This window comes from Prunus persica, chromosome G2 (genome assembly GCF_000346465.2).
Source record: "Prunus persica cultivar Lovell chromosome G2, Prunus_persica_NCBIv2, whole genome shotgun sequence".
Classification (NCBI taxonomy): Eukaryota; Viridiplantae; Streptophyta; class Magnoliopsida; order Rosales; family Rosaceae; genus Prunus; species Prunus persica.
In genome coordinates, this window is record NC_034010.1 from 12,179,743 (window position 1) to 12,192,848 (window position 13,106).

At 35.0% G+C, this 13,106-nt stretch overlaps 1 protein-coding gene across 1 annotated transcript; it reads left to right on the forward strand.

The window, feature by feature from the left end:
* LOC18778581 lies at nt 11,802–13,005 on the forward strand. The gene is made up of 4 exons (XM_020557269.1): nt 11,802–12,209; nt 12,288–12,350; nt 12,884–12,914; nt 12,992–13,005. The coding sequence occupies exons 1-4, from the start codon at nt 11,802–11,804 to the stop codon at nt 13,003–13,005; spliced, it is 516 nt and encodes a 171-aa protein (XP_020412858.1).

Consider the following 13,106-nt stretch of genomic DNA (forward strand, 5'->3'; position numbering starts at 1 on the left):
TAATTTCTCGTGCGGGTTTCGAGTCGTGTATCGGGTCGTATCCGAAATTGCCACCCCTACCACCGGCCACGAGACCGGTCTTGTTTGAATCGTCATCTCCTCCTCTCCTCGTCCCACTCGGTTTCCGTCGCCGTCAGCCACTCCAGCCGCCGAAAACTGCAGAAAACCGAGCAGGTGTGACTGGAATTTCACAGCCGTCGTTCTCCCTCATTTCTCAACCAAATCGGACGAGCCAGGTATGAATTTTGAACCTCTCGAGCTGTTCTAGCTGCTTGTTGGGTAGGAATTAATCGGTTCTCAGTGTAGAGAATGGATTTTCGAATTGGAAATTTGGCCGGTTTTTGTCCTCCGTGTTCGGCCACTTCTAGTCAGTTTTTGGGGTAGGTCCAAGAACAAAAATGGTTCCAAATATGGTGTTATACCTAGGGTAGGAATTTGGAGCCGTGGTTTTGAGATTTTCCGGCGATGCGTAATCGCTTTGGACACCCATCGCTGCCGGCGCATGCGGCGGCTTGTGGGCGAGGGTAGTGCAATGGCACTGTGTCTTGATGCGATCCTTAGGTTGTTATGAACGTGTAGGAATTCGCGGATCTCAATTTGGATACCGTTTGAGCCTCGAACGGATTTCACATATTGTGTGATTTCTGGGTTCAATATTGTTGAGCTGTTGGATCGTAATCAATTTCAGATATGTGACTCTAGATAATTTTAAAAACGTGTAGGATTCGACGGATAGTGAATCGGAGCCCCGGATACTCCGAAATCGCGAACCTTAGGGCTAGAGTTTAGAAATTATACGATTACACGATTGTGATCAATCCGACCGTCCGATCGACACTAATACCCTCGGGACATGTGTCCTAGATATATTGGACATTCTAGCGACTTTCGGATCATATTGTGAGGTCATGGACCCGTGGGGTCCCGAATTGAATTTTTGGGCTTTTAGCGCTTTTTGGGTCCCAAGATACCGCTAAACTATCTCACGTGGAAGGAAAGCTTTTATGGGCATAGGGATAACTTTAAATTGACGCACGTACTTTTAGGAGCTGGGGGTCAGGGTTTTTAATTTAATGCTATATTGTATTAATAGAATATTATGGTCATTGAATCAGGCACCCGGCACCAGTTGACCCGCAGGAGGGACCTTCAAGAGGTCCAGCGAGCTCGAACTATCAGTGAGTGGACTCTTTGTTTTTATAAATGAATTTAAGCAGTTCAGTTTCAGTTATAAGCTGTTTTATTCTGTTAAATATTTTATGTTGCATGCTGCCGAGTGAAATCTCCTTTAAAGAATATAGAAAAAGATATTCTCGTTAATTATCAGATGGCAGCAGAATTTTAAAGGTTACAGGAATTCAGTTATCTAGTAGATTTTCTTCAGAAATTTTATATTTTCCTAAATCACCTTGTACCCAGAGATTAAATGTTGCCTTTGGATTATATTTGTTGCCTTCGGTTTAGTCAGCATGCTTGACAGTTGCCCCACGAGTTCCTTGGTACTCGAACTCGTGTGGAGCGAGTAATGCGGATCAGGTGGACCACGGTCCCCTGAATCCTGCGAGTTGCAGCTCGGACTGACTTCATATCACTGAGACCTGCGAGTATGTGTCACCCATGGTGATGCAAGGAATTGACGGATATAAGGACTTGACGGAAATAAAGGGTACACCTAAGTGATAGTTTTAAACTGTTTTCAAAAGTAATGTTGACCATGAATATGATTGGTTTATATACATGTATATACGTGCATTGATTCAGAAATAAAGAGAATAAGTTAGTTTGTATAACTGTTTTTACAGTGGGGTTAGTATGTTCATATGCTACGTTCTAAACTTTGTTTCGGGTCCACTCACCCTTTTTGTTGTTTTGCGCCCCCAGGCAGTAGACGTGCACAGGAATCCACCACTGGGCCTTTTTTCATCTTCCGCACCTTTTCTTTGATGTAGGATTTTTGTTTTGTAAAGGATTAACTTCTTTGTAAATTCTTAGTAGTTGCTCTGATGTTTTGCCATAAACTGAGAATTGAACTGTTGACATGTATATATACGTATGCTGGCAGTTGGTTGTATATATATATTTGTTTGGCAGGTGAAAATATTTTGGTATTGAGCCAGTTACAAGGGAAACTCTACTGATTTTTCGGTAGACGTTAACCTTATTATTTTATCATGTTTTGTATAAAAGGGCAAATAGGTCATTTTTGCCCGACATTCGCCAGGTGTCGGATATGCACAGGGTCTGGCTCGGATTCCAAAGTGAAATTTGGATCGGGTCCTGTCAATTACAGCCTGATTTTGATTTTAGACCATTTGAATTTTTTATGGTCAAAACCAAACTAAACCAGCCATTACGGTTCATATCAACTAATTTGATTGATTCGGCTGAATTGATGTCCACTCCTACCATCATATTAATTCATCTCAAATTATCTTCTAACTTTAATTAAGCTCCCAATGAAAACACTCAACTCAAATAACACTTCAAAACATGATATTTAAATCACAATAAAAATTACATTTAAAGCTCAACATACTCAAAATGAACCAAGCTATCTATCACTTAAAGCATCATGAGCAACACCGCCTAAGATATATATATCTTTTGTTCTCCATGAGCACCGCCTTAAAGACAAGCAAAAAAAGAAAGAAAATAACTACATCTTATTTGGGAGACTTTTGATTCAGCCCAAAAATGAGGGAAGTATTTATAAATAATGACAAAATTGTAGTGTTTGGACAATAATTCTCTTATTCATTTTTAGATTGCCTAAGGAGTCCTTTCTTTATTTTTCACATTATGCCAAAAAGTCTTGCTTCTTGCTAGCCGTATGGAGCCAAAAAGTTGGATTTTCTTGCTTTGATAAACTTTGGACTGATGATGCATCTGCTATTATGTTGCTAGGATGATCTCTTCATGTGAAATAAAGTTGATGATGCTTCTTCTATCATGGGGCCTTCACATGGAGTTATGGCTTCATTATACTTCCATCATGTTGTCTATGTTGTGCAGTTTTTATTCTCCTAAGCTATTCCAGTATGAGTTGTCATTATCTTCTGCTTCAATTTGTTCTGTAATCTGATTGTAGATTTCATCAAAAACTTATGCTCCTGTTTGGATTATCCTGAATTCATATGTGTCATCTTGTCTCCTGGATATAGTCTCAGAATAAACATTGATAAAGTTAGATTGGTGAAGGAGATTCAGATGATCATCATTGAACAATTGTTGCTCCTCTATATTTTTGAATGTCTTGCTTGGTAGAGATTTTTGTATTTATGGATTTTGTAGCACTAAGCAGTTCATTATAAGAAATGATAATACTATGTTGCGCTCTATCTAGGTAAATACTATCTGTGAACCACTCTGGAGGGGTATGCTGGTGAAATCTAATTTTACGTTCTTCTAGAGAGGGATATAAACACTTATAACTTCTTTTAATTTTGAGGAAAATGAATCTTAATTATGACTATTTTCAATATAAAGTGAATCTAAATAACCATACTTTGTTAAAAATGCTGGAGTAATTGTGATAGTTTTTTTGTTATGCTCTAAATGTAGTTCTCTATATTCCACCATGTTAATATTAGCTAAATAAATAGTATAATGAGAATAGATTTTAGTAATAATTTTTTATACCAGGTTGCAGATTATTTTTTAAATTAAAAAGAAAAGCTTGAATGTATCACTTAAGAGATGCATTTCGCTCATATTCTAATCTAATCATATGATTCTTAATATCTTCTTGTAAAAATTTATACCTTTCTCTAGTTATGGTTTATAGAAAAGGGACATTTTGGAAAAGGACAAAGGTTAGGAAATCCTTTACATTTGCATATCTTTGGTTTGAAAGTTGAGGGGTTTTTCTGTCTTTTTCGGAAAATTTTTGGTTTTTTCCAAAAGTGAAAGTTTTCTTTTTGGCTAAAACCTAAATTTACTTATAGGGGAATATGAATTTTTAGTTTTTTGTTCAAAGGAAAATTCTCTATTATGCTCAAGTAAGTTGGGCTTATTAGCATCTTTTTCTTGTAAAATCATGCTTAAATTTTGACATCTTTAAATTAATAATTCTAAAATTTCTTACTATTGTATCATACTCTTTCTTTTGCTCTTCATATTTTTCCTGCAAAACAGAAAGCTGTTGTTTTGCTCTTTTATAATCATAATTATAACCTAAAAACTCTTGCTCAAGGGCTTTAATAAGTTTTTCATGCCATCTTCTCATGCTTTCATTATCAGTTCTAATATTCCAAAAATTGTCCAAAAGCATTTTTTGTTTTTCTACTAATAATGCTTGGGTACGATATTTTAAAATAGGATTTCGAATTTCTTGTACTGAAATTCTATTATAATAATACGTATTTACTACTCCTCTTTCTTGACTACTTATGCTTAATGGATTACCACCCTGTGATGGTGTACCATTATTTTTACTGCTAGAGGATGATGCTCCAAAATATTGCATACATGTTAATGAATAATATGGGATAAGATGTCTGCTAAAGTATTATCCATACTTTTAATATGCTCAAATATTGGTCTAAATCCATTTCATGTAACAGAATCAACAAAATTGACTCATCTTCGGTCTGCTTGTTTATTAGTAGTAATTTTATTATAATGAGAAACAATATTCTGACAATCTATTCTAATAGTAAATATCTCATTTGTAAGAACAATGAATATGCTTCAAAGGAGTTTATTACTCCTAACATTTCTAAGTCAATGGCTAAAAATCTAGCCTGTATATCACTAAATTTACATGATGCATATCTACAAAAAATTTCTTCAAATTTAAGTTCTTCTTTATGTTTCTTTTGATATAAAATTCTTGCCCATCTAATTGATGATGCGTCTGTCTTAACTATTTTGTAATTATTATTTAATGGTAATGCCAGAGGCTTAAGCTAAGTTATGTCTTGTTTGATATTTTGAACTAATTTATTATCTTCACTATTAAAATATTTTTGAATTGTTTGACTGGTTTTACTATGCAATGCTGCAACCTTTCTTCCTAAATCAAGGATAAAACTTCTAGCATAATTTAATAATCCTAAAAATGCTTGTAATTGTTTTTTATCTTCTCATTTATTTGGAAATTATAACACTTTTTTACCTATGTGTTCTTGTAATTATATAGTTTCTGACTTAATATACATACCTTAAAATTATATGCCTTATTTTTCAAGCTCTACTTTATTCCTACTTATAACTATACCATTATCAATAAATTCTTTCAAAATATTTTCTCAGTGTTTTCTATGTTCATTTTTATTTTTACTACAAACAAGTTTATCATCTACATATATACTACCAAAATTATCATACTTCTCAAAAATTTGATTCATCTTTCTTTGAAAGATCGATGGTGCATTCATTAATCCAAATGGCATGACAAGCCATTCAAAATGTGCTTTTGTACGAGTGAATGTTGTTTACTGAATTGATTATTCTGCTAGTCTAATTTGCCAAAATCTTGATTTACAATATAATTTACTGGAATATTTACTTTCTTCAATTTTATTCATAAGTTCGTCTTTATTTGGTAATTTATAACTATCTTCATAAGTATTATCATTTCATCTCTTATAATTATACACTATTCTGGCTTTACCTCTCTTAACCTTTGAGTGTTTTCTGATTACAAAGGCTGTTGATCTATGCCTAGATTTTGAAGGTCTAAGTACTATGTTTAGAAGTTCTTTTATTTGTTGTTAAAAATTTTGCTTGTCTAACAAGTTACATGGCATATATGCTATTTTAATTGTTGAGTATGGATTAATAATGTCTAATTTTGCTAATATCTTATTCTTATTCCAATGTAATTGAGATCTTCTCCCATAATTCTAGTTTGTTCAGCTAATTATAATAATTCTTCTAATATCCTTGGTTTATCCATTTGCATAATTTCTAAAGGCTTTATTTCTCTTACAATTGGATACTCATGGTCAAATATTATATCATCATATCATCATATTCTAAATTATTTTTTTCATCTATCTCTTTCTTCAATTATTTCTTCTAATTCTTCCATATTATAGTATTTAAAATTTTGTTCTTCTATGTTAATACTATTGTAAGACTCTAAAATATTACTTTGATTAGTTGTGATTATGTCTTTCTTAAAAAATATAATTTTTAGAGGTGTATATAAAAATCCTCCTTGTAAACTTTTCAAGAAATTTAATCTTAAGATAAAACGATATGATCCTACTGGAGATATAAAAGTTAAAGGTAAATTAAATTATTGTCTTTCTATTCTAATTGGTGTATTATTAATGCAATATGTTACATATACAGGTCTTGTATAAATTGTATTATTCTTACTGGTCTAGCTAATTTTTGCCTAAATTTTTTTGGCACTAACTCCTCTTTTATTACATTTTTTGTGCTTCCTGTATCTATCATAGCTGTTGTTTGAATTTTATATTCTTTTGACAATTCTAACTCACAAATAATTGTTATTAGCAAACTTATCTTCTTTTTTTTGGTAAATACCACGAGGTGTCCCCACTTTCAAAGAGTGGGATTAATCCCCGCTCGGGGATCGGCTTGGCCCTGGTCACAAAGTGCTTCAAACAGGTTCTGAACCCCTGCCATTGAGGCACCAACAAACTCGTCTTTTGTTTCTCTATGTTAGGGCTGTTATTCTTTTGATATGAGAATTTTTTTTTGTACTAACAGTTTATATAGTTTTTTTTTATAAAAAAAGTATACATTAAATCATATAAATCACACTAGTTGTAGACACAAGAAAAAAAAAATGGAATTAGAGCCATATTATTCAGGAAAGGGTGAATTTTATTTAGAAAAATGCTTCTCTTTTGGAGTTACGTAATGGAAAAGGATTAAAATTGATGTTTGGGACAAAGTTTAACACCAAATACAAATGTGGAAGACCTTTGACTATGACCATTGGTGTGGTAACACTGGAGGACCCATGAATTTTTGAGTGGAGGCGCAATTTTGAAAGGCTAAAAACTCTTTGTGGATCGAATATCTAAGGCTTTTTACCTAGATTGACCTTAGATCCCTTCATGCATTTATATCATACATGAAAAAATGTTTTACATAAAATATTGACTAAGTATGAAAAATAGTTTTTGGGAATAATAATTTTCTCAAGATAATTTTGGCGGCTTTTATTCCTTACACATCAAATAAGAAAACTTGATTTTATGAGATTTTAGTATAAAGTATATATTGACTTAATGAGCCATCATTTTTAGCCTAAATCGTATTTTGCACTAAAACTGATTTTCATATTTTGATTTGGTGGGAATTTGATTTTCTAGTATTTTTATTTGAATCCAAATGGGGGATACTTCCTTATTTACATTGTAAACTTAAGTAAATGGAGTAATATAAAAATAAATGAAAGTAAAAGGACAAAGACACTCTACCACCAACTGAGCAAATGAGCAATTTGCAGCACCTACAATAGGTCCGCCACTGTGTAGTAGGATATGCAATTGTACATATTTTTATTTATTTTCAGTTTAAAATATTAGGCTATATATGTTTAATCATTTTATTCCCTAAAACATTCCCTGGGCTATAGCCTGGGGCAGCCATTAGGCCAGTTCTGCCCCTGCATGTGTTACTTTCTCTACACTTCAATTAATGTCATTAATACATTAGACAATGTATCTTTTGTTTTCCAAATTTATCCTTTTTAAATGTATTGGAAAAACTAACTTTTGTTTCCACCTTGTTAAAAAATTAAGGGAGAATTTTAACATCTTCCACAAAATTAACATCTGTTTTTTTTTTTTTTTAAACAAAAAAATTTATGTTTACTCAGGGAAAGGGGGATGGGTTTTTGGGTATGAAATCGAAGGAGGAGAGAGAGCGAGAGGTATAATGCACGGTAGGGTTTTGGATTGGAGAAGAATGGTGATGATTGGGTAGGGATAGGGGGCTGTTGTTTTGGCCAAGGGAGAAGGCTGGGTTGGGGCCGGGGGGAAGGGGGGGTGGTGTGGGGGAAAGAGAGATGGTGTAATGGGTTTGGGTTTTTATTTTTTAAAATCAAATAGAATGTTCATTAATTTGAAAAAAGATTTATCCCTTTTTTTTAATTTTTTAATTTTTAGCGATTTTATTGTAAAACTTGTTTTTAGGGAACCAAAAAAAAGTTTTTTTATTTTATTTTTATAGGAAGTATACTTCATTTTTTATTTTCAAATTTTTTTTTTGGATTAACTACATAAAAGTGTCCAACCTTTAGGGGTTGTTTCAAATTAGTACCCAACCTTTTAAATTTTTCAAGTAAAACATACAAATTAGTTATTCCATTAGTTAGACAGTTAGTAGAGGGGTTAAGTGGCTGATCCGATATGGCTTTTTTTGCAAAGGTGGATACCACATGGATTAAAAAATAAATAAAAACATTACTTATTTTTTAAATTATTGTAAAATTTTAAAATAAAATAATTAAAATAATTAAAATAACATAAACTTAAATAATTTTTAAAAAATAATAATAAAAGGACAAAACCCCATCCCCCCATCTAACCCCACCCCATCCTAACCAATATCCACCATACCCACCCACCCCAAACCCACGCAGCACCAGACCACTAACCAAGCACCACCATCGGCTCCCTCCCATTCTTTCCACCTCCCCTCTCTCTCTCTCTCTCTCTCTCTCTCTCTCTCTCTCTCTCTCTCTCTCTCCCCTTCCCCTAACTAAAAATGTAGCCCCCACCTTTGATGACAAACTCAGTCGTCACCTCCATATAGATAGATTTGTGGGTTACGGCGGGTGAAGAACTTGGCGGTGAAGAGATGGTGTGGCCTTGGCAACGAAGAAGAAGACGACTAATTTAGAGTAGGGCTCGTTAGATCTAAAGAGAGGGAGGTTGGCTGAGGCTAGCGTTGGGGATGAGAGTCGGATCTCCGTCAATCTCCCTCTCTATTTGTGTCTTTGTCTCTCTCTGTCACTATCTATCTCAGTCTCTCTCTATTTAGCAGATATGGCTCGTTGCGCGACAAGGGAGGGGTGTGGTTGGCAAAGCTATGAACTCGCGGAGGAGGCATGGGTGCCTAGATAAATTTTTGGAACAAAGATGAGGTCATTTTCCCTACTATTTGGTTGGAGAAAAAAGTTTATGGATGGTGTGCGACGGCTAGGTGGTGGTTGGTGGATGGTGGTTTTTGGCGATGGCTAGGTGGTGGTTGGTAAAGGGTGGTTTTTTAGGATGGCTAGGTTATGATGATGGTGAAGGAGGGGCGTGGGGTTGGTGACGGCTTGAGATGAGGATGGCGTCGGGATTAATGGGTGGCTTAGAGAAGAGGACATAAGCGGTTGATAAGGATCTGGAGATGGAAGTGAGGTTGCTGGGGTCGATGGAGGATGAAGAAGGTGAAGCCAATGAGAATGCCGATGGAGGATCTGGAGATAAAGAAGGTGGAGTTGGGGTTGATGGAGGATCTGGAGAGGGGTGTGATTGTTTTGAGTGTTTAAGCTGATTTTTCTTAATTTTTGAGTTTTTTAAATTAATTTAAAATTTAAACAAATTTTTATTTATTTTTGGCTTATTTATGTACATGCCCCTTGTGCTTTCAAACTTGTCTCAAATTACCACATGTGTTTGGAAACGTCTCAAAATACCCCCTAAACTTTTAAAAATGGTCTCACGTTACCCGTTCCGTCAGTATTATAGACGTTCCGTTACGTGCTTTGGGCCCCACTTCGTTTTAATCTTTAACCTTTGGGAATAAAGGTTTTTCAGTTTTAAGAAAAGGGGAAATTGGAGAAGAGGGCTTAGGGTTTATGAAAATCTGAGATGGGCTTCCATTTTGGGAGAATCTGGAGAAGAAATCATTGTTTGGCGTTAGACTTTAAGGCTAGAAAATGCAAATATGGTGGTGCTTAGAGAATCTGGAGGTTGTCAACCCATATGTAAGTGGACCCATTCTCACTCAATTTTCTTGATTTTGGCATGTGCATTGAATTGCTGTTAGAGTTTTTTTTTTTGTTTTTTTTTTTGTATGCTTTTTGACTTTGTGCTGGTCCTGGTGTGGTCATTGTGTGGTCCTTGCGTGTTCCTTGTCTGGTCCTTGTGTGTTGCTGGAGTTTTTTTTTTTTTGGTTTTTTCGTATACTTTTTTACTCTGTGCTGGTCCTGGTATGGTCCTTATGTGGTCATTGTGTGGTCCTTATATTGTCTTTGTGTGGTCCTTGTTTTGTCTTTGTTACCTTTATCCATTTGTTAAGTGAATCTTCCTCTTACACAGATAAAGATGCCGACGAGGTTGCTACATTTAAGTTTTTCCATAGAGGTAAACTAGTTAAAAATAGAAAGGACAGTGAATGGTCTTATTTGGGTTGTGAAGTCAATTGGTTTGATTATTGTGAGGTTGACTATATGTCCATGTTAGAACTATTTGGAATGACTAAAGATTTGGGATATGACAATGGATATGATGTGAGTTTTTATGGTGAAGAGTTTGAAATTAGTAGACTCATTCAAATAATATCATATAGTACGCTTTTAGCTTGTATGAGCACGGTACCTAAAAGCAATAGCAGAGTGATAGTTTTGTACTTGAAAGTAGTGAGCCTGACTTTAAGCCAAGTGGGGAATTATAGCAGTGATCCAGAATATTCTTGTTCTGAGGATGATGATAGCAGTGATCCAGACTTTGAAGACAATGATTATGTACAGAGTGATGAAGAGATTGACTTATTGAAGAAGGATGATAAGTGGTTTGAAGGTTATGTAGATCATAGTTGTATTGATAATGATCCTAATGCAGAGGGAGTCAGACAAAATGGAGAAGAGTCACCTACATTTACCTACCCAAATAGCTCTTCAAGTGAAGATGAAGCAGTAGGTGAACTAAGAAGGAAGAAGAATAGAATGCCAAAATGTGAAGATTTCAGACTTGAAGTTGATATGGCAAACCCAGTTTTCAAAATAGATTCAAAGTTTGCAACTGCCGAAATGTTTAGAAAAGCTATAAGGATATACTTCATTAATTGTGGAAGGAGTTGATATTTATGAATAATAACCGTAACAAAATAAGAGTAGTATGTGAAGAGGGCTGTCCTTTTGTTATCCATGCTTCAAGTGTTAGTGGTAACATAAACTACAGGTGAAAATCTTTAACCATACACATGTTTGTAGTAAGGGGAGTAAAAATATACATGTCATTGCTAGCTGGTTGGTTGAAAGATATTCTAGGCAGTTAAGGCTCAATCCAAATTAGACTGCTTCTTCTTTTGCAGATCAAGTTCACCAAGACTATGGTTACAAACCATCTAGAGCAACTGTGTACAGAGCAAGAGCCATGGCAGTTGACATTATAGAGGGGTCTTACAGTAAACATAGAGCATAGACATTGTTTGAAACTTCTGTATGGAAACTTCTATTTAGAACATAGAGGTCTTGCTTTGAAACATCAAATGGAAGCAATTGTAAGGGCCACAACAGTGCCATGGTTTCATGTAGAGATAAGAAAGATCTTGGAGTTGTCTAAACCTGCACATGATTGGCTTGCAGAGAAAGATCCTAGACATTGGAGTAGGGCATATTTCAAGAGTGATTCCAAGTGTGACACGCTTATTAACAACCCATGTGAGGCATTCAACCGTAGTATAATGGATGCTAGAGACAAGCCTGTTTTGACTATGCTAGAAAAAATTCGGTTGTATATAATGTTGTTGATGGCTGGAAGAATAGTTTTCTGTGAGAAATGGCATGGACAAGTTGGGCCAAGAATTAGAAAGATATTAGAGAAAAACAAAGGAAAATCTCAGTGATTCCTAAGGTTGCTAGACATAATAAGTTTGAAGTAATGCACCATAGTGGCCGCAACTTTGCTGTTGATTTGAATGCCCACTTTTGTTCATGCCATGCCTGGGATTTGAATGAAATACCATCTTTGCATGCTTGTGCTGCAATAAGTTGGTTTCATGGAAATCCAAAGGACTTTTGTGATGCAGTGTACAAGAAAGAAGCTTATCTAAGAGCCTATGAACCAATGATTATGCCTATGACTAGCCAAGATCAGTGGATGAAGATTAATTTACCTCCATTCCTCCCTCCAAAATACCATAAGCAGCCTGGTAGGCCTAAGAAGACAAGAAAACAAGCTTTTGATAAACCTAAACAACTTGCTAATCCATATAAGCTTCCTAGGTATGACATCCCTTTAAAGTGTGGCAATTGCGGTGGAGAAGGGCATAATCGAATTAGTTGTAAGGTATATGTCATTATCCAAAATTGCTTTACATTTAAATCTATTTGATTTGGTTTCTGACTTGATGACTTTACTTATTAGGAACCTAGAAATCCCAACATAAAGCCTACTAGGAAAAGGAAAGTTGCCAAGGAAAAACTTCCAGTAAGTGCCACAGTTTCAACTATGTTTTCACCAATCAAAATTTCATATCATAGAAACTTCTAATTATTATTTGTTTTAGGTAAGAAGGAGAGATGGTAGAGACCAAAGTAGCGGCCAACAGAGTATTCAAATAAGGCAAAGAAAACAAGCAAGTGGTTCCCAAGGGCCTTCTCAATCTCAGGCATCTGAAGTAGCCTAGGCTTCTCAATCTCAACCATCTCAAGTAGTTCAGGCTTCTCAAACATGTGATTCATCTCAATCTGCCAAACTATCTTGAGTACAACAACGTAGGAGGAGGATGAAAGATCAATAGAGGAGCCATTTTGTCAAAGATCCTTTTTTTCATCCTTAGATGTGATGATATTGAACTATTGCAACCTGTTTTTGAATTAGGATAAACTCTTTTTGAATGGATTGAATGTTGTGGAATTATAGATTCTACAATTATATAAGACTTTAATGGTCCATAAATAGTTGCAATTAGGTTGTTGGTTTGTGGGATTATTGATGTCTATTATGGTTGGTTTTATTAGGCTTTCATGTCTGTCAAGGTTTTTGAGTCAGGTACTTAGATGTAATTGACCATTTGATATGTAATGTGATGGTTGGAACCTATTTTGGTTTGTGCTTATATTGATCAGGTATTGAGATGTAACCATTTGATATGGCATGAATAAGATATGCTTATGAGTAACTTGTTTTTGTAACCTGTTTTTGGCATCCAATAAACAAGATATTGTTGCAACCTGTTTTTGG